At 41.8% G+C, this 27,371-nt stretch overlaps 1 protein-coding gene across 3 annotated transcripts in view; it reads right to left on the bottom strand.

The window, feature by feature from the left end:
- The window catches only part of NTNG1 (netrin G1), a 262,767-nt gene that overhangs the window by 123,952 nt on the left and 111,444 nt on the right, over positions 1-27,371 (bottom strand). For all 3 annotated transcript variants that reach the window (XM_063426081.1, XM_063426082.1, XM_063426083.1), the window contains exon 3: positions 353-993. In XM_063426081.1, coding sequence (XP_063282151.1) covers positions 353-993 — 641 coding nt within the window. The remainder of the gene's footprint in view (positions 1-352; positions 994-27,371) is intronic.

The following is a 27,371-nucleotide window of genomic DNA, read 5'->3' as shown; positions in this document are numbered from 1 at the left end:
GTTCATATCTGATGTCACATTCTATGTTTCTATGTAATCATGGCACTTGTAGTTCAACAACATTTGGAACAAGGCAGAGTTTGAGATGCCTGCTCTGTACCCCACTTAAGAAGCGTGTTATATATACACTAAACAAAGCTTCATGGCAGAATGCTTATTCAATTATGCCTTGTTGAACCCCTTAAGGACACATGACATGTGTGACATGTCATGATTCCCTTTTATTCCAGAAGTTTGGTCCTTAAGGGGTTAATCAAAATGTTCCACTGCAATTGTACAATACTTCAATGCAGTTACCCTACAAAAATAAAGATTATTGGTGAATGTAAACAACACATCAAATGTCTCCTACCTGCCATGAATTTTGACGTCCGATATCGCATAGAAATATCTTCCCAGGTTCCTCTCGTCTACAAATGTGGCCCCAGTGGCTGGTTTAAGAAGCCTAATCCTTAAATCTGTTACAGTGAAGAAATCCCTTAAATTTTTGGTGGTGTCCAGTTGACTATAGAGTGACGCCATATTGTGCAACCTTGGCCCAGCAAAGATTGCAAAACGATCTTTGATTTCAAATGATATGGTCTTGGCATGTGCTGCATATCCAGTGGAATACTCCTCTGTGCATATAATGTCCAAGACTGTGCTATGTGTTAAGTCTTTCACGGATTTGGGCTCCATCCTAAATGCATCTAGACAATCAGCAGCATAAAACTGGTACGGCTGCCACGTTCTCCCGTAATCTAGTGATTTCTCCAAGATCATCTTTTCAGGTCGGCCAGATTCAAAGGTAATGGCAATGTTATTGGTGAGCTCAATGGTTTTGTTCCAGGATAGAGTAATATTGATCTGGAGAGGACTGGGATAGTGCTTCCATGTAATGGACTGCCAAAAAGTACTTGGGTTCCGGCCCTCAAAATCAAACATAAGTTCAGGAGGGTGGGCAAGTTCTCGTGTGCTGGCATCACATTCGTTATTGCACATGTAAGGATTTCCCTGTAAAGAAAAGATCAGGTTTAATTACAAAGAAATAAACAAAATATTTTGTCTTTATGAGCAGCTTTATTAGCTATGTAAGACACACAAAGCATATTGGCTAAACTGGTTAACTTGTTAACTAATGAACTATGAGAATTACTAAACATATGTTAAAGTGCCATTCTAAAAATCTGGTAAACGTGCAACTTTTTTTACAGTTTAATATTGTCACCTCATTAAAACCATCAATATCATATTGACCTCTAAAGCAAGTCTCTTGCTGGGCCACTTATTTATTTGGCACAATCCACCTGGCTTTAGACTTTGGATCAAGAATGCTGCTGTGGGCTTTGTTGAGATGGTCCATTGATAGGTCAAGACACAGTCAGTATTCAGCATCAACAACTGCATTATCAACTTTTCTGGAAAGCTGTATATGATACTACATTTATAGCATTAGAATAACTAATACTGTTAATAGGTCTGCAAGAATAAAAATGGCAAATTGGCTGGCGATTTGAAAACTACGCAGGTGTGCTATGTCTCCTGCAATGTCACAAGATGGAACAAGGGAATGGTGCAAAGACAAAAAAAAGAGGCTATTTCGACTAATTTATATTTTGTTTACTTATCCAACATCACTATTATAAATTCATTTGTGGCCCCCTTACTCATTCGAGAATTCTCACTTCACATTCTATCATGATCTCACTAGATCCATGTTCCAGTGGCATAGAACTCTCAAACCAGTGACAACTCAACTTAAAGAATCCGGAGTGGTTATAAATGTGGTTCTCCATTTCCCTAATGGTTACCCAGCAAGGGACTGTCCATCGGCTCTCCACCATCACTGATGCCCCAACTTCCTTACAAGCATTGGGACTACCTACTCTACCCCCCAGCAGTGGTTACGACCCACACTACTCCAACATAGGATCCTGGCCAAATGGTTCATTTTGTCCCAAGAGAACACGCGGTGGTTCGGCTGTTGACAAACCTGAAAATTACTGCAGGCTTTGCCCACTTATGCCTTCATTACCTTTTTGTTATGATTTGTTTCTCTTTTATTACTGTTCTGTTTCATTAGCGCACCGTAGATTGCGATCATTATAAGTGAGTCTCCCCAGTTGGGACAACTCATCTTAACCACTCAACTAAGCACAGTTTCAGCCTATTCTGCTCATAACATGTGCTAAGTTACATCCTTCCCACCCTCCTGCCCCCTTGGTTAGGGGCAACTTAAGCTTCCAAGAGAGCTGGTGGCAGATCTTTTGTAAGGCTACTGATTCCCTAAATAGTTTCAGCTCCATGTACCCCACCTTTATTTTCCATCATTCTATGCTCATGTCGTATATGGTTTGTTGCTCTTGTTTTAAAAAACCTCTCTTGAAAGGATCACATTTTGGGCAGTCACTCGAGTTTAAGTTATCCATCATGATACTGCACAAGAATGTACTTATAAGCCTGTACACTCAAAGTATCTTGGGCTCTATATAGATACCAAGGGCGAATTATGAGTTAATTATTCCTGTCTCCTAAGTATTTCTTCTCATTCTTTAAAATTAGATAATTTACAGGCACAAGATTACACGTAACATGTGTTCCACACTACACTGGTATAGCTTGCAATAAATATATAAATAGAAGGAAAATGGTACCACTTTTTTTTTATAGTGCTTAACCCAATGCCATCTACTAAACAATGTGGTATCTTTATGCATGCTTGCCTGCAACGTGATGCATATTGGGTAACAACCACTTTTATGCCTCTTCTATTTTTACAAACTGGTAATGATTTGTCTTTGTCTGTTCTTTCTTGCTTGCATCTCAATAAAACAAAGATTTACAAAGAATTTTTTAAAAAATTGTGACCGTGAACGTACATTCTGTCTCAAGACACATTGGTCTTGACTGCTGTATAGGGTCGAAAGAAGTCATATTTAATGAATCAATAAAGGAGCAATAGAAAGGTACAAGTAAGAAAGACCGAGAGAATAATAAAAAAAAAAATGTAGAATAATATATAAAATATACAAAAGAGAATGGGTAAGAGAAACAGGCTGGGTAACTATAAACAAGATGTATGAAATAGTAGGGAGCAAGGTGAATGATTAAATAATGGGTAAACCAAGCCCTCAAATCTGTAATAACTGCATCAGTCTTATAATTTGTTTTTTTTTATATTGCAGTCACGGAGTGTCTTCCAAAATAAAGGGTAATGCATGTTCTTGCTATGTAATACCCCATCTCAGTGTGATGCATAACAAACATTTGTATCTATTGAAATGTTTCAAAAATACATTTGCCTTTTTGTTTCCAAATTGGATGTTACAAACAGTTCTCGAGGTCTGTTCATCCTGATTTTCCACTGCAGATTTATCAATAGATCACAGCCTACCTTACCAAGCATATCTTGTTCTGTAACACAATCAAAATTTTAGCACAGTGCAGCTGCCCTAAACAGATCAGTGGCAATTAAATGTCTCAGGAGGAGTCCGTACAAGCAGATTCTGATCCTGATGCTTTATTTACAAGACGCCGTTATAAATAAATTGTGTTGAAAAAGAACAGAGACAGCATATTGATCCTTACGTGAATCTCCCATTATATTTTTATTAAACAATGGCATTTTGTTTTTCCCGTTAAACCAACAAGGAGATTTCAACTGACGCTAGTTAAAAACAGAGCGGAGAAACAGAAGAACAAACATAGAATATTCTTTTTTTTTTTTGCCTTATGAAATGGACATGTTCAGCTAGTAATGTCAGAGATTTGACTGAGAGCTAATGCTTCTTCTTTTTATTTTTTTAGTATAAAAATAGAACAGCCTTTACATCAAGCCCAGCAAGGTAGCCCAGTAACAAGGGCATATTATGGGATGCACAGAATTTGTTGTTCAGGCACCTGGTATAACAGTTTATTGGTGGCATTTCAGTAAATCAACATGGTATTTGAGAAAGGGTGTAACACTTAGTCCTACCCTCTTATCCACATAATTATGATAAACAACAGTTGTTCTATCATTTCTAAGTTCATTGATAGATGTTCAATCTTTCCTAAATGCCCTGTCCTACTCAATGAGAAGAGGGAAGCTACTAATGATGTAATGTAGCATGTACGAACAATAAGGGAGTGTCTAACACCAGTGTTATTGGCCTGGTGCATGGTTAAAAAGTAGCCATGCCAGATTGCTAGACAGGGCTTCTCATGGGAATGCTGTTAATTTGCGCATCCAGGCCTAAATTCACCCCACAGTCTTGTCTGCAGGATATGGTCTGCAGACTCCATTATTTACAGTTGTCACGGGAGATGGGACGCCTAGTAAATGTTCCATTATTTGCACTTTGTTTCATCTGATATCCCTCTGCAGTTGAATGGAATCCCTACCAAATAATTGTTCCCTTGTGTTCGGCTATCCGTTTCCTTCTGTTCGGTTACTGAACAGACTATGTGTGGTCCCCCTTGTTAACACCTCGTAATCACCGACCACCCCCAGCCAAGGACGTATTTTACACGAGGCAAACAAGGCATCCCAAACGCCCAGGCAGATCCCTTGTTTGCGTCGTGTCCTGGGAGGCTCAAGAGCTGGCCGGCTGGGGGGTGCCCAAGCACCGTCCTGCCTAGGGCAGCACAAATCCTAAATACACCACTGCCACTGGCTGTTAACCACAAACAAGCAATTGCCCCGTGGAAACTTGTACCCCTACCTGTTCGATTTCCCGACCAGCTAAGAGAACGGCGTTCGGGAGTAAGAAACTAGTGAACAAGAGAAGCATTAATTTCTTAAAAGCCAGGGGATGCGTTCGCCGGTGTATGCACAGGAACTCCCAAAAGTCGACCGGCCAGCCTGACCAATTCTCTGGAACGGTCGGTCAAAACTTTTTTTCGTACCCAACTCTCGCTCTACTGAACCGATCCGAGCGCTTTTTAGAAATGTTGTGTGCTCAGATAGGGGCTATTCAGGCAGGGCCGGCCTTAGGGTTGCCTGTGTGTGTGTGTGTGTCTGTCTTCCTGTGTGTGTGTGTGTGTGTGTGTGTGGCTGTCTGCCTGTGTGTTTGTGTGTGGCTGTCTGTGTGTGACTGCCTGCCTGTGTGTGTGTGGCTGCCTGCCTGTGTGTGTTTGTGTGTGTGTGTGTGGCTGTCTGGCTGTCTGCCTGTGTGTGTGTGTGACTGCCTATGTGTGACTGACTGGGCAGACTAGATGGGCCGAATGGTTCTTATCTGCTGTCACATTCTATGTCTGTGTGTGTGTTTGTGTGTGGCTGTCTGCATGTGTGTGTGTGGGAAGGGGGAAGGAGGGGGGAAGGAGTGGGGAAGGGGGGAGGAGGAGGGAATGGGGGGGATGGGAAGGGGGGGCGCTGTGAAGATTTCTCTCACAGGGCGCCCAAAGGCCTAAGGCCGGCCCTGTATTCAGGAATATAATTTTTGTAGGGTTCCTGTACTGTTTTCATGTATTTTTGTAATATGTTAAAATTGTATGTAAGTTTTCTTATGTGAGAGATAATTGAGTTATCTTAATTGGAGCTCAATTATCTCTCAAACACAATGGTTTGTGGGAAGGAAATCCCTGTGATTTTGTCTTGGAAACCCCATGCTAGGGGCACTGAATAAAAAGCAGAGTGTGGCCTAATAAAAATAAGATTGCTTCTTCTACCCAATACAACTGGTTTTGTCCATTATATTGGGGAAACTCTACACAGCAATAGTAATATCACCATATTCAGCACATCTGGGACTAGTGGAGGATTGAAGGAATAACAGCAACAGCCTAGCGAACCTGTGACACTGGGGCCAGAAGCGGGATCCTCCATACAAAACAAGTCCAGCAAGGAATTCCAGCGGAAAGCCAACAGCAACAAATATGGCAGAAAACTACAGGCAATTTACTGTGGCCACCCTACAAGAACTAATGACTGAGAAGGCACAAGACCCAGTGGGACTAAAGAAACCCAAACTAATTGCGGCTCTAGTGAATCTAGATCAGGATGGATCACCCAACCCAGCCAACAACCCATCCAGATTCCTGACACCCTAGACAACCTCTGATGAGCTCTCCAGATGCCTGAGGGAACGACTCGCCTTCTATGGCCCAACCCCCCACCATGAGGTGGTAGATCGGATCATAGCAGCGGCAAAGCGAGAACGAACCAAGGAACTAGCCATTAGCAGAGTCAAAGCTACGGCCAGTATTCCAGATTATGTTTCATCCTGTAGAAGTTCTGGCTTCCACAGCAGCATCAAGGTCACACACCAATCCTTTAAGACCTTAGACGACCAAGTGGGGGACATCGACGGGTTCCTACAGGACTTTGAAATGTAGTGCCAACTACACCAGGTAGAGCTCCATGAATGGGTCCCCATCCTGCTGGGAAAACTGACTGGCAGTGTGGCAGAGACATACCGCACAATACCAGAGAAATGGAGCCGAAATGATGTGGAGGTAAAGAAATGGCTACTGGCACGGTACGCTATCACCCCAGACACGTACTGCCAAACGTTCTGAGTGTATTGTAATGGGCTGTGTTCTAGGTGCGTAAAGGGTCTTATATTCTATCTATGTAGTAATGGGGTTAACTTGCTTTCTCTGCTTCATCTTTGGTAGGAGTTAATTTTGTGACTATGCTGAAGCTATGTGCTGAGCGTTGATCTATCAATGCACTGTAACTTAAACCTGAATGATGCACATATCATGGCCATTTCTTTGTAAAACCTTACATACATTAAACAGAAAATAATGGAAATTGTGTTAAAATAGACTGCATAATCTTTTATTATAAATAAATAACAAACAAACAAATGGAATAGCCAACATAAAATGTTGCCTAAAGACCTTGTAATTTACTTTGTAGCAAGACAGATTTTATTCCTAGTAATAAATATTAAATATAAATGTCTTTAATTGCCTAGCATGCCTATTTCAAGACCCATGTTTTCTGCTTTTATAACTGCTTACTCATATATTAAAAACATGCAAACTATTTGCTAATGGTAAAAAAAAAAAAACAGACACACACAATCATTTAATGTAAGTGGAATGAAAGTATCAATACTTTACATTCCATATCCTACTACACTTCTGCAAGGCAATAAAAATTCAGCTTGGCTGAACCATTTTTCCCAAGAAAACATTTTTTTCTGGACACCTGAATTTCGACCATATGCTGGTTAGGCTCAGTGGCATTTTGATAGTGAAAACCTGCTTCAGGAGATGAATTAGACAAACCAAATGAGTAGGAAATTAGGATAATTAGTGTACTACAAAATTGATACTTAATATACACTGGTCAGCCACAACATTAACACCACTGACAGGTGAAGTGAGTAACAGCGATTATATCGTTACAATGGCACCTGTCAAGGGGTGGGATATATTAGGCAGTAAGTGACCAGTCAGTTCTTGAATTTTATGTGTTGGAAGCAGAAGAAAAATAGGCAAGATCTGAGTGACAAATTGTGATGGCTAGAGGACTGGATCAGAGCATCTCCAAAATGACAAGTCTTGTAGGGTGTTCAAGGTATGCAGTGGTTAGTACCCACCGAAAGTGGTGCAATGAAGGACAACCATTGGTGCCCAAGCCTCATTGCTGCCTTTGGGGAGCAAAGGCTAGCCTCTCTGGTCTGATCACACAAAAGAGCTACTGTATCTCAAATTGCTGAAAAACTTAATGCTAGCCATTGTAGATAGAAAGGTGTCAAAACACCACGTACACCCCTTCAATGCAATAGTCTTCCCTGATGCCAGTGCCCTTTTTCAGCAGGTAATGTACCCTGCCACACTGCAAAAATTGTTCAGGAATGGGTTGAGGGACACGACAAGGCCAAGGTGTTGCCTTGGCCTCCAAATTCACCAGATCTCAATCTGATTGAGTATCTATGGGATGTGCTAGAACAACAAATCCAATCCATGGAGACCAAACCCCGCAATTTGCAGGACTTAAATGTCTTATGTTTTGTGGCTAGATACCACAAGACACATTCAGAGGTCTTGTGGCATCCATGCCTCGACACATCAGAGCTGCTTTGGCAACCTGAGGAGGATGTACATGCAAGTGGTTTTAATGTTGTGACTGATCAGTGTATATTATGTATGTCATTTGCATGACACTAACAGGAGCATTTTCCTACCATTTGTTCTAAAGATCAAGAAAGAAAAAGTAACCAAGAGAAAAAAGGAGGAGCAGTAACATTTATATAATATAGAAATAAATATTAAATATAGAATATAAAAATATATAAAAAGAGGTTTTATTTTAACTGCTCCTTGTTTTTCTCCACTATTGGTCATTTCTCACTTGATCTTTGAATACATTCAACATTTAGTGACTTTCATGATTTCTTCAATCATCTTTATTTATTTCCCATCAATAATTTTTTTTTTTTTTTTTTTTGCTGCCACAGGTGTAATCCAGAATCGTGACCCCATTGCTCAGCCACTGAGTGTATCAGCTGGTTTGTGATTCGGGTGCATTTCGGCTCAGAGTTTGAGAATTCGGTCACCTTATTGGCTCAAATCTCACTGATCGAAACTGCGTCACAAAATTCCCAGAAGAAATGTGAAAAAAGCTCACATTCTGTGCAGGAAAGAAATATTTCCATATATCTATTTTAGGCTTTTTCAAACCCAGTTAATTTTAAATGGGTTACCAACAAGCACACTGAATGCCAAAACTACTTTTTAAAGTCAAAATAGTTTTGACAGGATAGTACCAACATATAGTCCAGAGCACCAATATTGTTCCAATTAAACCATAGGGCATACTAATCACGTTTGGGTTTTAGTCACGAATATGTGAAATCGGGAAACATTGTTAAAGAAATTACACATTTTAGGCCAAAAAGGTCACGCTGGAAAATATCTAGAATTATGAGATGGAATTATTTGTGATTATTTTGCCAATTCTCCACAATACAGAGATTAAAAACTGTCATGGTGAGGACATTGGGGAAGTGACAAGGAAGATGACTTTGTCCTTGAGGAGCTATGAAAAGACGAAAAAAAAAGGAAAAAAAAAAAGCACCAGTCCCTTCATTCTTAATTTCATCAGCAAAATGCTTTTATTGAAATCGATACCAAGCAAATTAGAATCTCACAGCAAATGCGCAGAAAATCAATGGAAGGCTAGTGTTATAGTGAGGAGAGCGACTATTGTTGGTGGATTGATGTGCTGGCAGACATTAAAAAGGGAACAGATGCTCAATGCATTGCAATGTAGATTAAGGGACCACTTTACTGCAATAAGAGCATTTGTTTTTTAAAGGGACACTATAGGCACCCCGGCCACTTCTTCTCAAAGAAGTGGCCTGCGTGCTATGTCCCTTTCATTTTAACTCTGCAAGTTCTAAATGAATGGCAATGTTTACAGTGCAGGGTTCAATTGCCTCTAGGGGCATTCCCTCAGAAATAGTCCAGACCATCTGATGAAGACCATCTGATTGGTGCAATGTGTAATTTTGCTGTACATGCATACTACCCTCCCAATGTTTTTTTCTAAGGAAAGCATTGGATTGGTTGATCTCAGTCAAGGATGCAGGCCAGTCACCAAGAGAGATGTTTGGGAGTGGGATAAAAAGTAAGTAGGGGGTGGTAACCTAAACGGTGACTAAGACACTCTATTTACTCATTTGTATTGCTAATGCTAAAGAATTTCTTTAAGAGATTTTTATCTCTGACACAAGTCACTGATAAATAAATAATAAATAGAGTGGCTAGCTCCTAAAATTGTCACACTATTCTATGCAAGAGGAACCTGATAGTAGCCTTACGTTTTGTTTTCAGTTAATTTCCTTAAAACAATACAAACAATAGACCAGTCTCCCTTAGACTTGATCTTATATGGTTCAAAACTTCCAAAATCTTCTAGAATTAGACAAATTATAATTAAATCTGCACCAGAATCTAAAATAAACACCATCTTAAAGTGGGAAGAAGATCTAGATAATATATTCCCGTGCCATCTATGGACAGAGTCCTTTCAACATCTTAGAAAATTGGTACACTGTATAAATATTCTAGAAAACATTTACAAAATTTTAAATCGATGGTATTTAGTCCCTTCTAGGATGTGTAAATTTAATTCCCAATATACTAATCGACTTTGGAGATGCGATAGCGAAATTGGAACACTAAAACATACATGGTGGGACTGTTTAAAACTAAGTCAGATTAAGGAAATTGTGTTAAATCTTTGTAAAGACTTAGTTTTAAAGTTACTAGAACTCACCAAGGAGAGTTTTCTTTTCCATCTGAAAATCGACGGTTTAAAGAAATGTGAAAAATTCTTATCAATAAATATATTAATGGCAACAAAGATTTGTATCTCAAGACACCGGAAAAGTACTAACATTCCTTCCACAACTGAAATTTTGACTCAAATTAATTATCAAGGAGTTATGGAAAAAGCATTTTATTTTAATAATAGTAATATCCTGAAATATAACACAATCTGGTCCAAATGGTTTGAATATTATAATAGGGCTGATTTGACTTTAAACTAGAAGATGCTATTAAGACAGATTATATGTGGACACGTCTGAATACTCACAGTAATACCAATTATTTTATAAAAGCTTAGCGATCTCTTCCCCCTCCCAGGCATCCCCAGCGCTCTATCCAAACTTGTAAAGTATAGAATACATCATACCCATGACACCTTTTGTATGTTGACTATTGTATGTTGATCTTGTTTTATGTAAGTTTTATGGCAATGTGAAATATAACGTAATGATATCAAGCATAATTTTTTTTGGTTAAATGAGATTGAAGGAAATTTTGAAGTACTGTATATTCCAATGTGCGAGAAATGAAAACAATTCTGGGCTCCTTCTCTCTTTTTTCCCTAGCATTGCCAATATGTGTACGTATCTAAATACAGTTTGTCCAATGTCAGAACGTTCAAGAATGTCTATGGAATTTTACGTAATATTACTGTCAAACTTTGATATTTCTGATTGTACTTGTTATATATTTAAACTTAATAAAAAATATTTATACACGTTTTGTTTTCAGCAAGTTAAATGCAGGATTGATCGGGTTGAGATCAGGTGATTTACTCTACCATTGCAGAATATTCCACCTCTTTCCCTTAAAAGTCTCCTGGGTTGCTTTCACAGTATGTTTGGGTCATTGCCCATCTGTTATGTGAAGCGCCATCCAATCAACTTTGCTGAATTTGGCTGAATCTAAGCAGGTTATATATCCCTATACACTTAAGGATTAATCTGGCTGCTTCTGTCTTCTGTCACATCATCAATAAACACTAGTAACCCAGTGCTTGCATGGCCATGCCATCACACTGCCTCCACCGTGTTTTACAGATGATGTGGTATGCTTTGGATCATGAGCGGTTCCAAGCCTTCTTCATACTTTTCTCTTCCCATCATTCTGGTACAGGTTGATTGTAGTTTCATCTGTCCAAAGAATGCTGTTTGAAAACTGTGCTGGGTTTTTAGATGTTTTTTGTTTGTTTTTTGCCAAAGTCTCATCAAGCCTTTCTATTCTTGAGGTTTGTCAATGGTTTGCACCTCGTGGTGAACCCTTTGTATTTGCACTTGCAAAGTCTTCTCTTTATGGAAGACTTGGATAATGATATACCTACCTTCTGAAGAGTGTCCTTCAGTTGGCTGGATTTTGTAAAGGTTTTTTTCCAACCATGGAAAGGATCCTACGATCATCGGCCACTGTTGTTTTCAGATGGCGTCCAGGCCTTTAGTGTTACAGAGCCCACCGACGCATTTTATTTCTTAGAATGTACCAAATTGTTTATTTTGCCTCTCCTAATGTTCCTGCTATCTTTATGATGCTTTTTTTTTTTTTTTTTGCAGCCTAAGGATGGCCTGTTTCACAAAAAGCTCATTTGACTACATGTTGTGGGTTCACAGCACAAGCTTGATGAAATAATGAAGGAATAGCCTGTCCATGAAACAGCTTTTGAGTCAATTGTCCAATAGTTACTTTTGTAAAAGAGGGGGCTACATATTAAAGATTACTAAACCCTTCCTCCAATCTGCATGTTAATACCATCAAATTAAACCTGAAAGACTGCACTTTAAGCCCATATTCACTATTAAGCTGTAATTTGAATTTATTTTGGTAAACAGCTGAAATAACAAAACTTGTCTCTGTGTCCAAATATTTCCGGACCACACTGTATATATATATATATTATTATATTTCACTGTGTCATTAATATATATGTTTGGTCTATAGAAAGGAGCAGCCTCTTAAACATCGTTGGTCTTTGTTACTTTAGAGTAATGGGCACTCATACATTAGAATAGCACAGGGCACTGACACATTAAACATGTACTCTTAATGAATGGGCCTAGGTAGGCTTGACCAATGACTTTTATCTTCCTACTCGCTCTAATTAATTTATTTTTAAATATCAGCTGCTGTTGGGGGTAAAAGGGTTATACATTAATGCACACACTGTATCTCCCTCACTCACACACATACAGATTCCCTGCCACAGATTTTAATGAAGTCTGGGCTGCCTGTTAAATATTTCATACACATATTTTATGTCACTGAATTTAAAAGCAAACAGATAAAATGAAAGAATCCAGCCTTAATGTCGCCCTCGTGAACTTTTCAGCTATTTCTGATTTCTACCCTTTTTTTCCTAACTAAAATCAACAGCTTGTTAACTCATCCAATGCTAGGAGAAATGTGTATGTTTCAAAGCTTTGATGACATGAAATACCTTTTATGAGTGTTATATAGAATTTATATATCAGCAGGTTTTCATCAATTTACTATCGCGTCTGTACATGTATGATACCAGATTGGAATGCAATCGGAATATGTTTAATGAGGCAGGCTGCTTAACAGCACTGCTCACAATCCATATCAGATGTAAGAGATATTTAAGTAAACATCTATGAGACTTAGCTAGGGGTCAAATTCTAAAAAAAAAATAAAAAATCTTAAAAATAAAATAAAAATTCAGGTTCTCATGAAGATCACATTCCATCTAAACCCATGTCAGCTATCAAGGTCACATATCTCCATACATGCTTCTTTTTCCAACCTTGACCTTAACTCCTTTCATGCGAGCTGTACATTTTCTTCCCTTGTATGCACCCCCTCCCTTATTTTTTGTCCTTTTTAAAAATAGGTGAAGGTACATGATCATCAGTCGTTACACTTTATTTGTGGAATAATTATAAAAGCTTAAGGTCCACATAGGGGAATATGGAGAGGAAAAGACATTAATTTAATTTAAAAACGCCAATTTTATTCCACTAGTGACCTGCTGTTTTATAGGACAGCTGTGAATGCTAATACATGGTTTAGGATATAAATGAACCAAAGCCCAGTTATGGATAGTACTGTTTTACTATTCTGGAACTCATCAGTGTGGTTCAGTGCTTGAAATATTTTTAACAACATAAAGCATAATTAAAGCTGTGGTGAGATAAAAAAATGACCAATCTCCAACATTGATTGAAGTCATTTTTTTTATTAAAACAAACACACAGTTTTTAAAGTCAATTAACTAGAGGCGGTATGTAGACAAACACAGAAAGATTTCAATTAGAAGATATGTGAATCGTGAAACTAGCCAGCATTTCTAACAGTCTGCTGTATCATAACATATGTGCAGACACACACACACATACTGCAAGACGCTTCAGGCTTCGATGGCAGTAAAGAGTGTAATGAATGGGATTTTACCATGGATTCCAATTCATCTGCAGCTAGAAGCGATCTGTTGTTTTGCCCAACAATTAAGCTTGTATTATTATATCTAAAACCGCATTTACCCAAATGAAAAGCTGCTGAATAATTAAACAGACACTGCTCCAAAATACTTTTCTTTCAATTAGCGGTAAATTGATACTGGTGTTGTGTTCTTTTTAACAGTTCTGGAATTTACCTCCCATTAAAAGGAAATGAGAATTTAAAATGCATTTAAATTGTTCTTAAGGATCACTTAAACAGGAAATTATAGTGATTCTTGGTCAGCGGGAGGGAGCCAGGAGAATGTTTCTCTCTGCCTCCTTAATTTGTACGATGCATTCATGCATTGATTGCAAATTAAGAAAAAAAAAGTGGTTCCTCTGTTATAAAGAAAATGGGGCTTACTTACTTAACAGAGTAATGTGGAGAATTGAGCAAATAACTGCAAATTTTAATGTGAAGTAGCTGAATTGGAACATTAATACAACTCAACTATTTTTTACCTAAAATGTGGAAATCCCTTGTCAATGCTCCATTATACTCATTTTTTTAGATAAACCGCAGTCTGAAAGTTTAAGACTAAGTGGTGGACATATAGTGGTTCTAGGAGATATGAGTTGAGAAGGTATTGATAGAAATAAAAGTATAAATCGTAAAGGAGATGGTATGGAAACAGTTCCCCTAGGGCACCCACAGCTTCATATATACAAATGTGCAAAAAGTTGGTTGTATGTGACTGGATAGGTGAATGGGAATCGTTTGATAGCAAATGTGATTAAGTGGTTGATTGGATGAGTAGTGGGACAGGGCTTTGTGAAGAGAGGGTGGTGTGTGTGTGTCTGTGATGGATGCTTGTGGAGTTATGTGTGTGGGTTGCATGTTAGTGAGTGTGCTACTTGTATGGTTTGCATGTGTGGGGTCTGTGGCTGCTTGAGGTGTTGCATGTGAGTGTAGACTACATTTCGTGTTGCATGTTTCTGGGGATGCTGCTTGTAGGGTTGAGTGTGGGGTTGTGGATGCATGGGTGGAGGCTGCTGTATAGCTGCATGTTTGTGAGGGAGGCTGTTGTGGGTTGTGTGCGTTTGTGTGTGTTTGTGTGGATGGGCTGTTTGCAGTGTAGTATGCATGTGAATATTGGCTGTATGTTGAGATGAACTATAGTGTGTGTGTTATGGGGGCTGTATGGTGTGTGGGGGCATACAGGCTGTATGAATTGTCTGGGAGAGGCAGAGATTGTAGGTTATATTTTGGTGGATAGGGGCTCTAAGGCTTGTTTGTGGGATTGTAGTGTGTGTTGGGAGACAGTGAGGCTGCATTGTATTTGAGGAGAAATGTGCTGTTGTGTATGTTTTGTGGGGGTGGATAATGGCTTTTAAGTTTATTTACATCATCCCTCTTCCTTATCTTGTGCCAGGGAGGGGGAATTACTAATCCCTAGTCGACCAGTGGGTGCATCCTTTGGTGAGTGCAGACCACTTGTACTGTCCTTCTGGCAAGGCATTGTCACGGTAGCCCATGGCAACACTCGTAGGAACAAGCTGTCTGCCCTCCTGCCCAGAGGCATACCTATTTTACCTGGCATCTGGAGCAGAAATTAATATTGGCACCCCCCCTCGAATTGTAGAATTTGCAGTGTGTGTGTGTTTCTGCAATTCCCTCAACACCTTTTTGTTAGAAAAATGACATACACATGCACACACATCTATAAACACACACTCACATTCATATACACAAACAAAAACATTGATTTACACACATATACTCACATTCACACACACTTGATTTTTATTTAGAACCCTGGTGTCTTTTGGTTTGCTGCTGGGATCAGTTTGTGCACTAATTGCACATGAGAATAGGCTGGTCAGTGACCATGCTGCCCCTCTCATCCATGCTGCCCCTCTCATGCCTGTCGCCCTAAGAACCTTAGTGAGTTTACAGAAAAACCAACCCAGTATAGGAAGATGATAGTGATTATAGAGTGAATATGAAAAGAAGATTAAATCAGGATGGAATAAGAATAGAGGAACATAGAATGAATGGGGCGGGCATTTTTTGGTATATCGCAATTCAACATTTAGTGAACAAAGCCCTCGGGTACACTATTTAGAAAAATGTATATTATTCTAAGGATTTTATCAATTCTTTATTTTTTTTATAGATATTATTGTTTTTAGTCACAAATAAATATTGGGGTGCAGAAGAAAGAAGGGATAGTTAATCAATCAATTAATCGGAACAGAGTGGGGTTCTTCAGCACCTGGTGCACTTTACACAACAACATTCGGATATACTTTGCATTTGTTAATTTTATCAATTCTAAGGATCTTATTAATCTGGCTAAACTTATTCTTCAACAAAAGTAGATAAAAAATCATTACTTAAAACATTAAAATAATAATATAACCACCCAGTATAAATATATTTAACATTACTTAAAGTTGGCAATATAAATAAAGTAAACATTGCTTTTGTAATTTGTTTCCCTTAAATATGTCAATGTCTCAAAAAAAATAAAAAAATTATATCAATGTCTAAAAAATCTAGCTGAAACGGACATTGATGCATTAAATATGACATTAGATAACTTTGGTTGTACATGAAAATGCCATTTTGTCAGAGGAATTTCTGAACCCTCTGCAAGACAGAATGTCACAATACGGGCAGATATGAATAGGAATATACATCTACTTCATACCGCCCAACTTATTTAAAGTGACAGTCCCAATTTTAGTACCCTCTCTGACCATCCAGAACACAGATCCTCAGAAAGTACAGGCATATAATGAATGCAAGCTAATGTTTAAATAAAACACTTTTGCCCTTAGGGTAGCTGGCCTGGAAGGCCGAAAGCCAAAACCGATGATCCCTAATATGACTTGTGCACATCAAAGGTGGCGCAACATGTGTAACTCCAAGCCCACCTTCTGCTGCCCATATTACTTAATTACATATCACACAATGTTAGGAGGCATTCTACTTTTTATAAATAGATGCAGTCATTCAATAAACTGAAATCTGTGTTGAACTGAGATGAAATTTATATTTTAGGGAAAAATAGTCTATAGTGACCTTACATTTTGAATGCCCTCTCCAGTTCTCTCCAATTTCCACTTTAGTGGCAAAACCCAAACATGGCACGCTGTCTGTGACTCACACAATGCCCTATGTCGATTTTCGTAAGGGTAATTATGCCAGTTAGCAGAGGGAAGGGACGCAGATTTTCTGTCCCAGCTGTTCTATTCAATTTGATAGATTCTGCCTGCTCTCCACTTCCTGATCCCTGTGGATGCGTAGAAATTAAAAATAAAAAATTAATCACACCCCTGTTTTCCCCTGAAGTGTCATCTCCTGTCAGCACATAGTGCAGAGGATTCCAACTAAATGGATTCAATCTCAGAGAAGACTCAGCATTTTTATTTATAGTTATTTTAACCCCTTTCCTGCCAGAGGCGTTTTCAGAATATTGGATTGCTTTGCTGTATTACAGCTAAGAGGCTAAAGTGCGTAACCACAAGAAGAACGGGTCGGTAATGGGCAGACAGAATTCCCACAACACCACTGGAAGAGCTAATGTGAAATGATGTTGTATACGATTTTGATGTTGTTGTATATGATGCGTATCTTTGTAATAAAAGCCTGGATCTGTAAAGTAACAGTAGAGTTATAAACAGAGATATTTTTTGGTATTAGGAGAAGACAGTTATAAAGAATTGTGTTTCATACGAAGCTTAATAGAAATGTTCTGTAAAAAAACAAAAACAAAACTACGTCACGGAAATATTAGCCTAGGACAAACATTAAAAAGTCTGATATTTTCTTTCTTCTGATATTTTCCTCTCAACAGGTGTCAGTCCTACTTCCAAAAAACATATTTTTATGTACATACTTTATCTAATGCGCACATTATTACAGAGGAACTGTCACCTGCAATATGTTTTTCACAGTCTAACAGCTATCTAAATATTACAAGCTCTTGCCGGCTTCTTTGAAATTCTGCTACTTCAATTTAACCATTGATTTACTTAGATTTTCAAAGCTATTAAGACACAATCATTTAGGGAATTCAAGGTCAATCACAGGTATCCCATGATTCCATGCGAATGCATAAGTGGGTTCTACACCACAGGTAGATGCCTTCAGGACCAATTAAATGAACACTGTACACAGTGTAACTGCTTCATTGTGATGAAGTCTTTTAGTATCTATAGTTCCATGATGCCATCCTTCATTCAGTGTTAAAGTTTTTAAACATTTTTTTAAATGTTTTAATGCTAAAAGAAAGTCCGTAGCAGCCTATCACCTCTGTGCAGTCTGGGCTAATGAAAAAAAACATTCGCCAGAACAGCAATGGGAAACTTTTCTTTGCTGAGAGTATAAGCTGGTGGCTTTCAGTCTATCACAGTCACCCATTCTTGGTATGAATTGGTATGGCTAGAAGGAAGTGTGTAATTTCTGTCTTAGCTATACCTCCAGTAAGGGCTGGGATGTGTGTGGCCAGGGAACCTCATTCTATAATAAACTGCATGAAAATGGTTTAACACTTATGTAGCGGATTGGTACCGGGCTGTCCCACGACATGTATGAGAATAAGTGTATTTGGTCATATGGCTGGTTTAATGTGTATGTACATGTATAGAAAGCATGGTATCCGGGTATAATGACAGTTAAATGTATGTAAAGAATTGTATTCCTCTAGTTGTTCGGTAGAATCATTCAAATAAAACAAGGGAATGAAACTACCGAACAACCAGACCACCCAGGAATGAGTGTGCCTCCAATTACCGTTTGCAACAATGTTGCAAACAGGTAATTGGCAATCAGTGCAGTGTGGTCTTTGTCCTCTGGGTGGCCGCCATTCGGGAAACAAACACGTGGCGGCGGCCATCTTAAACTACCGAACAGCGGTGTTTTGCCATCGAGTGTCTGGAACTAAAATCGGACACTTGACTAGGCAAACACCGCTGAGACCTCCATACTTCCAGAAATTCGTATGGAAACTACCGAATGACCCGCCGTTCGGTAGAAAGAGCCCCATAAACAAGGGAATTCATTCAAACCCTCTCCAGGCTCTATAACACAGGCAATTCGCCTGTTTTCATTCCCTTGTTTGTGACCGACCGCAGGGCCAAAATGCATGGAACTGTTTTCGGATACTTTACCCATGCGGTCGGTCAAATCTTTGGAACCCCATATCTCACGAACCATTCATCCGAATGGGCTAATTTTTAAGTATGTTGGTCCCCCAGAATAGAGCTATCTGGGGATGTTGGATTTGTGGATGTACCCCAAGTATTTAGGGTACATCCAAAACTCGGGGAAAACTGTGTACACAATAAGGGGATTATGATGCTAGAGGAGGGGAGGAGATCTGTGGGAGGTTACTACTTAGAGATTGGATAATGTCTTAAGTGATAGAACCTCCTCCCTTGCATGGGAGAGGGCTTTATAAGGAACTGTGGAATAAAGCTTGTCAGTCTACTCCTGAAACTGTGTGTCGTCCAGTTATTGGGATTGCGATGGGGATACTGCTGTATTACTTTACCTGCTGGAAACCTTGCCTATGGACTTAACATCACCTTGTTCCTGAGCCTCACTGGAATCTCTAGTGGAGAATAGCTGTGCAAGATCGGCTCTCCGCTACATTGGTTGGCAGCGCTGGGATCCAAACTCACAGAGGAACAAGCGTAAATGGAGTACGGATGGAGATTGATTTTTCTGCGCTAAAACGCTCCACGCTAAAGGACCTCCTAGAGGCAAGGGGTATACAAGCCAGCAATAAGAAGAAAGCAGTACTTGTTACAGAACTCATGGCAGAGTACAGAATGGAGGGCGATTCAGTTCCGGCACAGAGGGAGCCGGGAGGAACACCACAAGGATCGGAATTCCAGAGGCAGGTTCAGTTCAGGCTATCCTTTTATGGGGAAAACCCCCCAACAGAAATTGTTACCAGGACAATGGCCGAGGTACAAGAATTCATCCTAAGGACACAGGCACCAGAACAAAGCTCTGCAATTAATGTGCCACAGGAAGGTAAGCCTAAAATACCATACCAGGCTTTTAAAACATATGTGGAGGCAGAGGAAGATATAGACGCTTTCCTGCAAGACTTTGAAAGACTGTGTGCACTGCATAAAATTAACGCAGAGGACTGGGTACCTATTTTGGCCGGAAGGTTAACCGGGAGGGCAGCAGAGGCATATCGGACTGTACCTAATGACGAAATAAGGAATTACAGTAAAGTGAAAGAAATTATACTCGCCAGGTATGCTATAACACCCGAGGCATACCGGCGGAGGTTCCGGGATCTAAAGAAAACAGAGAAGGACTCGCACGCAGAGTGGGCATGCCGATTACAGGGGGCAGCGCTCGGGTGGGTGCAAGCTAGCAAGGCACGTTCTATGGAGGATGTAATACAAATGTTGCTGATGGAGCAGTTCTATGAGGGAGTAACCAATGAGGTCCAGGAATGGGTAAGGGACAGAAACCCTACTTCCCTTACCGAGGCGGCTAGGAAAGCGGATGACTACCTGGATGCACGCAGGTCACAAAAACCTGCAGCTCCAAAAGCAACCTTTAAAACATTCGGGGGAAACAACTACACCCCAGCTCCACCGAGACCGCTACCACCACCTCCACCACCCGCTGCACAGCCCCGGTTCCGACAACCCACCGCTGGCCCCTGTCATCACTGCCAGAAGTGGGGACATTATAAAAGGGAATGCCCACAGCTACGGGACCGTTCCACCTGGATTCGTCCAGGCCCACCTCCACCCAGGGCGGCCGCAGCCCACCACTACCAGGACCTAGTCACCACCCCATATGGTTCCGCAGTCCCCATTACTACTGTGGAACAATGGGAGGTACTGCACGAGGCAGATCCGGTCCAGGCCAATGTGGATAATCTACGGCACCATCGACAGACGGTATATCTGAATGGTACAGCAGTCCGGGGATTACGAGATTCGGGAGCCACCATCACTTTGGTACAGAGCCACCTGATTTCAGATCAGGCAAAACTGAACAAAACTGTTGCCGTCCGGGTAGCTGGGGGAGCAGTGTACCGGCTACCTACAGCAAGGGTACATTTACATTGGGGAGCGGGGGCAGGGGAAGTGGAGGTGGGGTTGATGCCACATTTACCGGCGGAGGTTTTATTGGGGAACGATCTGGGGAGGCTCACTTCTGCTTTTGAGCCCCAGTCACCCACCACAGGAGAGGTCAACCCTGTAGTCACCCGACAACAGGCCCGCACCCAGGACCACAACACACTGCCGGAGGTCCAGGTAAGCAACCCTACCCCCCCCTCTAGAATGTGTCCCCTGGGCTCCACCTAATGAATTTGTAGCTGAAGTCGCAACAGACCCCACGCTTCAGGTGTATAGGGACAAGGTTGGCACGGGTTCCCCCGGGGCGGAGGGAGAGAAGTTTATCTGGGATAAACAACTTTTATACAGGGAAACAACCAAACAGATTACGGGGTTAGACCCGATAGCGAGGAGACAATTAGTGGTACCACAGCGGTACCGGGCTGAATTACTCCGGATAGCGCATGATATTCCGCTATCCGGACATCTAGGGGTTAGTCGCACCAGGTACAGACTAACCCAGAGTTTCTTCTGGCCAGGGATTAGCCAGGAAGTACGCAGATATTGCACGACTTGCGATACCTGCCAGAGAGTGGGAAAAAGGGGGGATCGCAGGAAGGCTAAACTTCACCCCTTACCCATAATAGAGGAACCTTTTAGCCGAATAGCGGTGGATCTGATAGGCCCCCTCAATAAAGTTAGCCCGTCAGGAAAACGGTATATTTTAACGGTCATAGATTATGCCACCAGGTATCCAGAAGCAGTGGCTCTGACCAACATCCACGCTGAGACGGTCGCGGATGCCCTCATGCGGATATTCTCCCGGATGGGATTACCCAGGGAGATTATCTCGGATCAGGGTACCCAGTTTACCGCAGAATTCACCCAACACCTCTGGAGGATCTGTGGCATTAAGCCTATTATCAGCGCCCCTTACCACCCCCAGACGAACGGGCTCTGCGAACGATTCAATGGTACCTTGAAGCAGATGCTCCGAACCTTCGCAGAGACCCACAAGGACTGGGAACGATTCCTGCCGCACCTCCTATTTGCATACCGGGAGGTGCCGCAGGAATCCACAGGGTTCTCCCCGTTTGAATTATTGTTTGGAAGGAGGGTCCGAGGCCCATTGGATCTTATTAGAGAGCATTGGGAGGGAGACCGGAGCACAGATGGCACTCCCATCCTACCATATGTGTTGGCCTTTCGGGACCGCCTAGAAGCGTTGACCAAGACGGTACGGGAAAACCTTCAGGAGGCCCAGACCCGCCAGCGTACATGGTATGATCGGGGAGCCAGGGACCGTAGCTTTCAGGTCGGGCAGAAGGTACTAATTTTAAAACCTGTCCGACATGATAAGTTACAGGCCGCCTGGCAAAGCCCATATAAGGTGGTGGAGCAAAGATGCGATACCACCTATATTATCGGCCCCTGCACAGGGACTGGGGGGCGACGCATGCTCCATGTGAACATGCTGAAGCCCTACCACGAGTGTACTGAGGAGGTAACCGCCATCTGTGCCCCTAACACGGAAGAGTTTGACAGCTTACCCCTCCCCGATTTGCTGGGGGATGGGCAGCTGTCCGGAGATTTAGGGGAGGTTACGCTGGGAGATCGGCTGAGCCCACAGGAGCGGATCGAGGTACAGCAACTATTGGAAGAGAAACGCGACACGTTCTCTAATGTACCTGGATACACGCCTCTGGCAACTCACCGGGTCGAGACCCCAGGGCAACTACCCATGCGCCAGACGCCATACCGCATTCCAGAAGCGGTACGGGCAAACATGCGTAAGGAGATCGACGAAATGCTCCAACTGGGGGTGATTGAACCCTCAGACAGTCCTTGGGCATCTCCTGTAGTCCTCGTACCAAAGCGAGATGGTACGACCCGCTTCTGCGTGGACTATAGGAGATTGAACGAGAAGACTGTATCTGACGCCTATCCGATGCCCCGGATAGACGAGTTACTGGACAGAATGGCCAGGGGCCAATACCTCACCACTATTGACTTGTGTAAAGGGTATTGGCAAATCCCCCTGGCCCCAGACGCCATCCCGAAGTCGGCCTTTGTCACCCCATTTGGCTTGTACCAGTTTAAGGTCATGCCATTTGGGATGAAAAACGCCCCAGCCACCTTCCAAAGGATGGTGGATCGACTCCTAGATGGATTCCAGGACTATACATGTGCCTACCTGGACGATATTGCTATTTTTAGCAATACGTGGCAGGAACACTTAGCTCACATCGGAGCTGTACTAGATAGGATAAGGGAAGCAGGTCTGACCTTGAAGCCGGCCAAGTGTAGTATCGGCATGGCTGAGGTACAATACCTGGGACATAGAGTAGGGTGCGGTAAACAAAAACCCGAACCTGCCAAAGTAGAGGCTGTAGCCCAGTGGCCCACCCCTAGGACTAAGACCCAGGTTTTAGCGTTTCTAGGGACAGCAGGGTATTACCGGAAGTTTGTTCCCAATTATAGCGCCCTGGCCAAACCCCTCACTGACCTGACCCGTAAGAACCTTCCCCGCCAAGTAAACTGGACCCCGGAGTGTGAGCAGGCATTCCAACAATTGAAAAATGCACTGATAAATGCCCCTGTCTTGGCAGCTCCCAATCCAACTAAACGTTTTCTTGTTCACACAGACGCTTCTATGTTTGGATTGGGGGCAGTACTGAGTCAAGTCGGGGCCGATGGCGGGGAACATCCAGTGGCTTACATCAGTCGCAAACTGTTACCTCGAGAAGTAAGCTACGCCGCCATCGAAAAGGAATGCCTGGCTGTGGTGTGGGCCCTAAAGAAGCTACAACCCTATTTATATGGACAGCCCTTTTCCTTGCTCACGGATCACAACCCGTTAGTCTGGCTGAACCGGGTGGCTGGAGACAACGCCAGGCTGCTGCGCTGGAGTTTGGCGCTACAGCCTTTTGACTTTAATATCCAGTACCGGCCGGGTAAGCAGAATGGAAATGCTGACGGGTTGTCAAGACAAACTGACTTAGAGAAATGATCCGTGAGCCCCCGGACATCCCCAAGCCGATCCGTGTTGGATCAGACTGTGTATGCCGGCTTGTGGGCAAGGGGGAGCAGTGTAGCGGATTGGTACCGGGCTGTCCCACGACATGTATGAGAATAAGTGTATTTGGTCATATGGCTGGTTTAATGTGTATGTACATGTATAGAAAGCATGGTATCCGGGTATAATGACAGTTAAATGTATGTAAAGAATTGTATTCCTCTAGTTGTTCGGTAGAATCATTCAAATAAAACAAGGGAATGAAACTACCGAACAACCAGACCACCCAGGAATGAGTGTGCCTCCAATTACCGTTTGCAACAATGTTGCAAACAGGTAATTGGCAATCAGTGCAGTGTGGTCTTTGTCCTCTGGGTGGCCGCCATTCGGGAAACAAACACGTGGCGGCGGCCATCTTAAACTACCGAACAGCGGTGTTTTGCCGTCGAGTGTCTGGAACTAAAATCGGACACTTGACTAGGCAAACACCGCTGAGACCTCCATACTTCCAGAAATTCGTATGGAAACTACCGAATGACCCGCCGTTCGGTAGAAAGAGCCCCATAAACAAGGGAATTCATTCAAACCCTCTCCAGGCTCTATAACACAGGCAATTCGCCTGTTTTCATTCCCTTGTTTGTGACCGACCGCAGGGCCAAAATGCATGGAACTGTTTTCGGATACTTTACCCATGCGGTCGGTCAAATCTTTGGAACCCCATATCTCACGAACCATTCATCCGAATGGGCTAATTTTTAAGTATGTTGGTCCCCCAGAATAGAGCTATCTGGGGATGTTGGATTTGTGGATGTACCCCAAGTATTTAGGGTACATCCAAAACTCGGGGAAAACTGTGTACACAATAAGGGGATTATGATGCTAGAGGAGGGGAGGAGATCTGTGGGAGGTTACTACTTAGAGATTGGATAATGTCTTAAGTGATAGAACCTCCTCCCTTGCATGGGAGAGGGCTTTATAAGGAACTGTGGAATAAAGCTTGTCAGTCTACTCCTGAAACTGTGTGTCGTCCAGTTATTGGGATTGCGATGGGGATACTGCTGTATTACTTTACCTGCTGGAAACCTTGCCTATGGACTTAACATCACCTTGTTCCTGAGCCTCACTGGAATCTCTAGTGGAGAATAGCTGTGCAAGATCGGCTCTCCGCTACAACTTAATAGAGGGGCAGTGCCAGGAGACTACAGGTACTTTAACCAGTTCTATGAGATGAAATGGTTATAGTGCCTACAGTGCAGCAGAAGTCAGTGAGAGTGCAGGTCTGTCCAAATTTGGACAGGTCAGCCTGGCATGGATACAATCAAGCAGGCCAGCTTACTGAGGGTGGACCATGTAGGGAACACTGTTTTAGTGCTTTCAGCAGGCTACTTGAGCCTGAAGCGTAGGAGCATCTAATTATGCACTTGCACTACGCAGTTGCTTGGAGTCCACCAGGGAACAAAGTGGAGATGGCGGGACAGGACTGAAAATCATGACTGTCCCTCTAAAATCAGGATGGTTGTGAGGCATGGCTCTTCATATAGGGGTTGCGGGTGGGACAACAAATTGGGAAGGCAAAACATCATAGCAAATGTAGTTTTGCAACACCTATTGTTGGCTCTATGTCTTGTGCACTCTTGATAGGGGTTACAGGGGAAAATAATAATATGTGGTTTGTACAAATGTTTGTACAAATGTAAACGTACATAGTGAACATATGTTTATAGACTAGCATGGTTTAAATAAAAAGACAGTGCATATCTTTCTGGTCTCGATACACCCAGTATGCAGACTTGCTAATGTGTAGAACATTACAGAAGAATGTCGAGTGGGCCGAATTCTATCCTCCTAGGGCTTCATTATATGGAGAGAGTAACATCACTCATAATTTCCTAATTCTAACTTTCAAAGGATTCCCCCGCTTAGCCAGCTGGAGATTTCTTCGGCTCTTTAATAGAGCCACCAATCAATCGTTTTTATTCCCCATTAGAAAAAGCATAACAGATGGTGTGTAGCCCACTTCTATAGGGCTCTTTATATGGTGTGAACATTGTGGAACTGCGTTATAAAGGTAAGTTTGTGAGACAGAAAGATCAGATACATGGAGGGCATCCAGAAACACCTTGCGAGTCATTATACAGGTACAATTGGTAATGGGTGAAATGCAGCTAACAAATATTTTGGGCTCCTGAATACAGCACATTGCTAGAGAAAGCTACTGAACATTGATAGCAGGGTTAGCCTACATGGATGAAAATGGCTGAATTAAACAAGAGACAGGAGAAGTTAGATGTAGATATTGCATAGCCCCACGGTAGCCAAATGGTAGATCTCCAGCAAAGGCATTGTCCACCATAGCAAAGAATCATAGGATTTACTGTCTTAAAACTGCCTGAGATAAACCTTTTCATCACCCTAATATAGCAAGTAACGACATATAATATTAGCGAGAAAATTGGCATTACATGGTGTTGCAGAATAATATATAAACAAGAGGCTTTATGGACAGTGTTATGCTATATTGGGGGCATGTGGAGCAGTATAGACCTATGCTGAATGCTTTGCATAGAAATATACACATGGAGTGGTTGTATAAAACAATGGTACATATAGATTGTTAGGAATGCATGTATGGTGAGATAATCAATAAGACACAGTAGGAATTACAGAAAGAGATAGAACGGGTGAATAAAGAGTTACAGAGTGCAAACCCTCCTATGCTCTGATTGCCTGTGTTGAGGCAGTATCACCGAGCTGCTGTAATACTGCCATTCATTATTAATCCGCAGCTGCACTTAGAGACCGGCTAGGTACTATTAGAGGCATCCTGCTGAGGCTGGGAGATGAGCACATACATCTTGGACTGGCAGGTACCTTCTGCAGAACGTGGCTTAACTCTTACTTTGCCAGTGGATGGGCATTGCTTCAGCCTACAGGATGTTTCAGGGATTATGCTTTCCATTGCTCTGTAATCCAAAAACAAACATGACATTTGCATGTCTACAGAGCTAGGAATGACCCATGGCACTCTAGATATTGTAGACTACAGTTACTATATTGGTCAGTTAGCCATTCACTTAGCAGAGCATCATGGGAACCATAATAACGGATGTTCCAGAGGTTAGATAGCACTGCTAGAGATACACAGGTAGATTGAAAATAATGTAATAGAACAATATTTATTATTTCATACTAATTTGCTCAAAACGCTTTCTTGGAGCCCGTAACCCCTACCTATTACTCCAAACTCGAATGACTCTGTATTTCATTGTGGTATAACTGTTGTTCTCCATATGCAGTCTTTTCTGGCCCTTATAAAATCTCTCCAGAGCTGCTGCTATAAAGGGTTTATTAATGAAACAGTGAGTTTTGAGATATTGAGACCTAAATGAACACTGAAGTGTTAGGAATACAAAACTTTAGTGCCTCAATCTCTAGATAGATTTAGCCCTTTTGCCATAAAAATATGAAAAAATAAAGTTTTACTTAAATATATCTGATGCACATACACCGACATACAGTCCCTGACAGACACACAGTCATTGGCACACACCCTGTTTAACCAACACACACTTTCACTAACAGACACTCACTGACACAGCCACTCACTGTCAGAC

This window comes from Pelobates fuscus, chromosome 7 (assembly GCF_036172605.1).
Source record: "Pelobates fuscus isolate aPelFus1 chromosome 7, aPelFus1.pri, whole genome shotgun sequence".
NCBI classification, from domain to species: domain Eukaryota; kingdom Metazoa; phylum Chordata; class Amphibia; order Anura; family Pelobatidae; genus Pelobates; species Pelobates fuscus.
The sequence above is the reverse complement of the archived record's forward strand: the minus strand, read 5'-3'. Positions and strand labels throughout refer to the sequence as shown.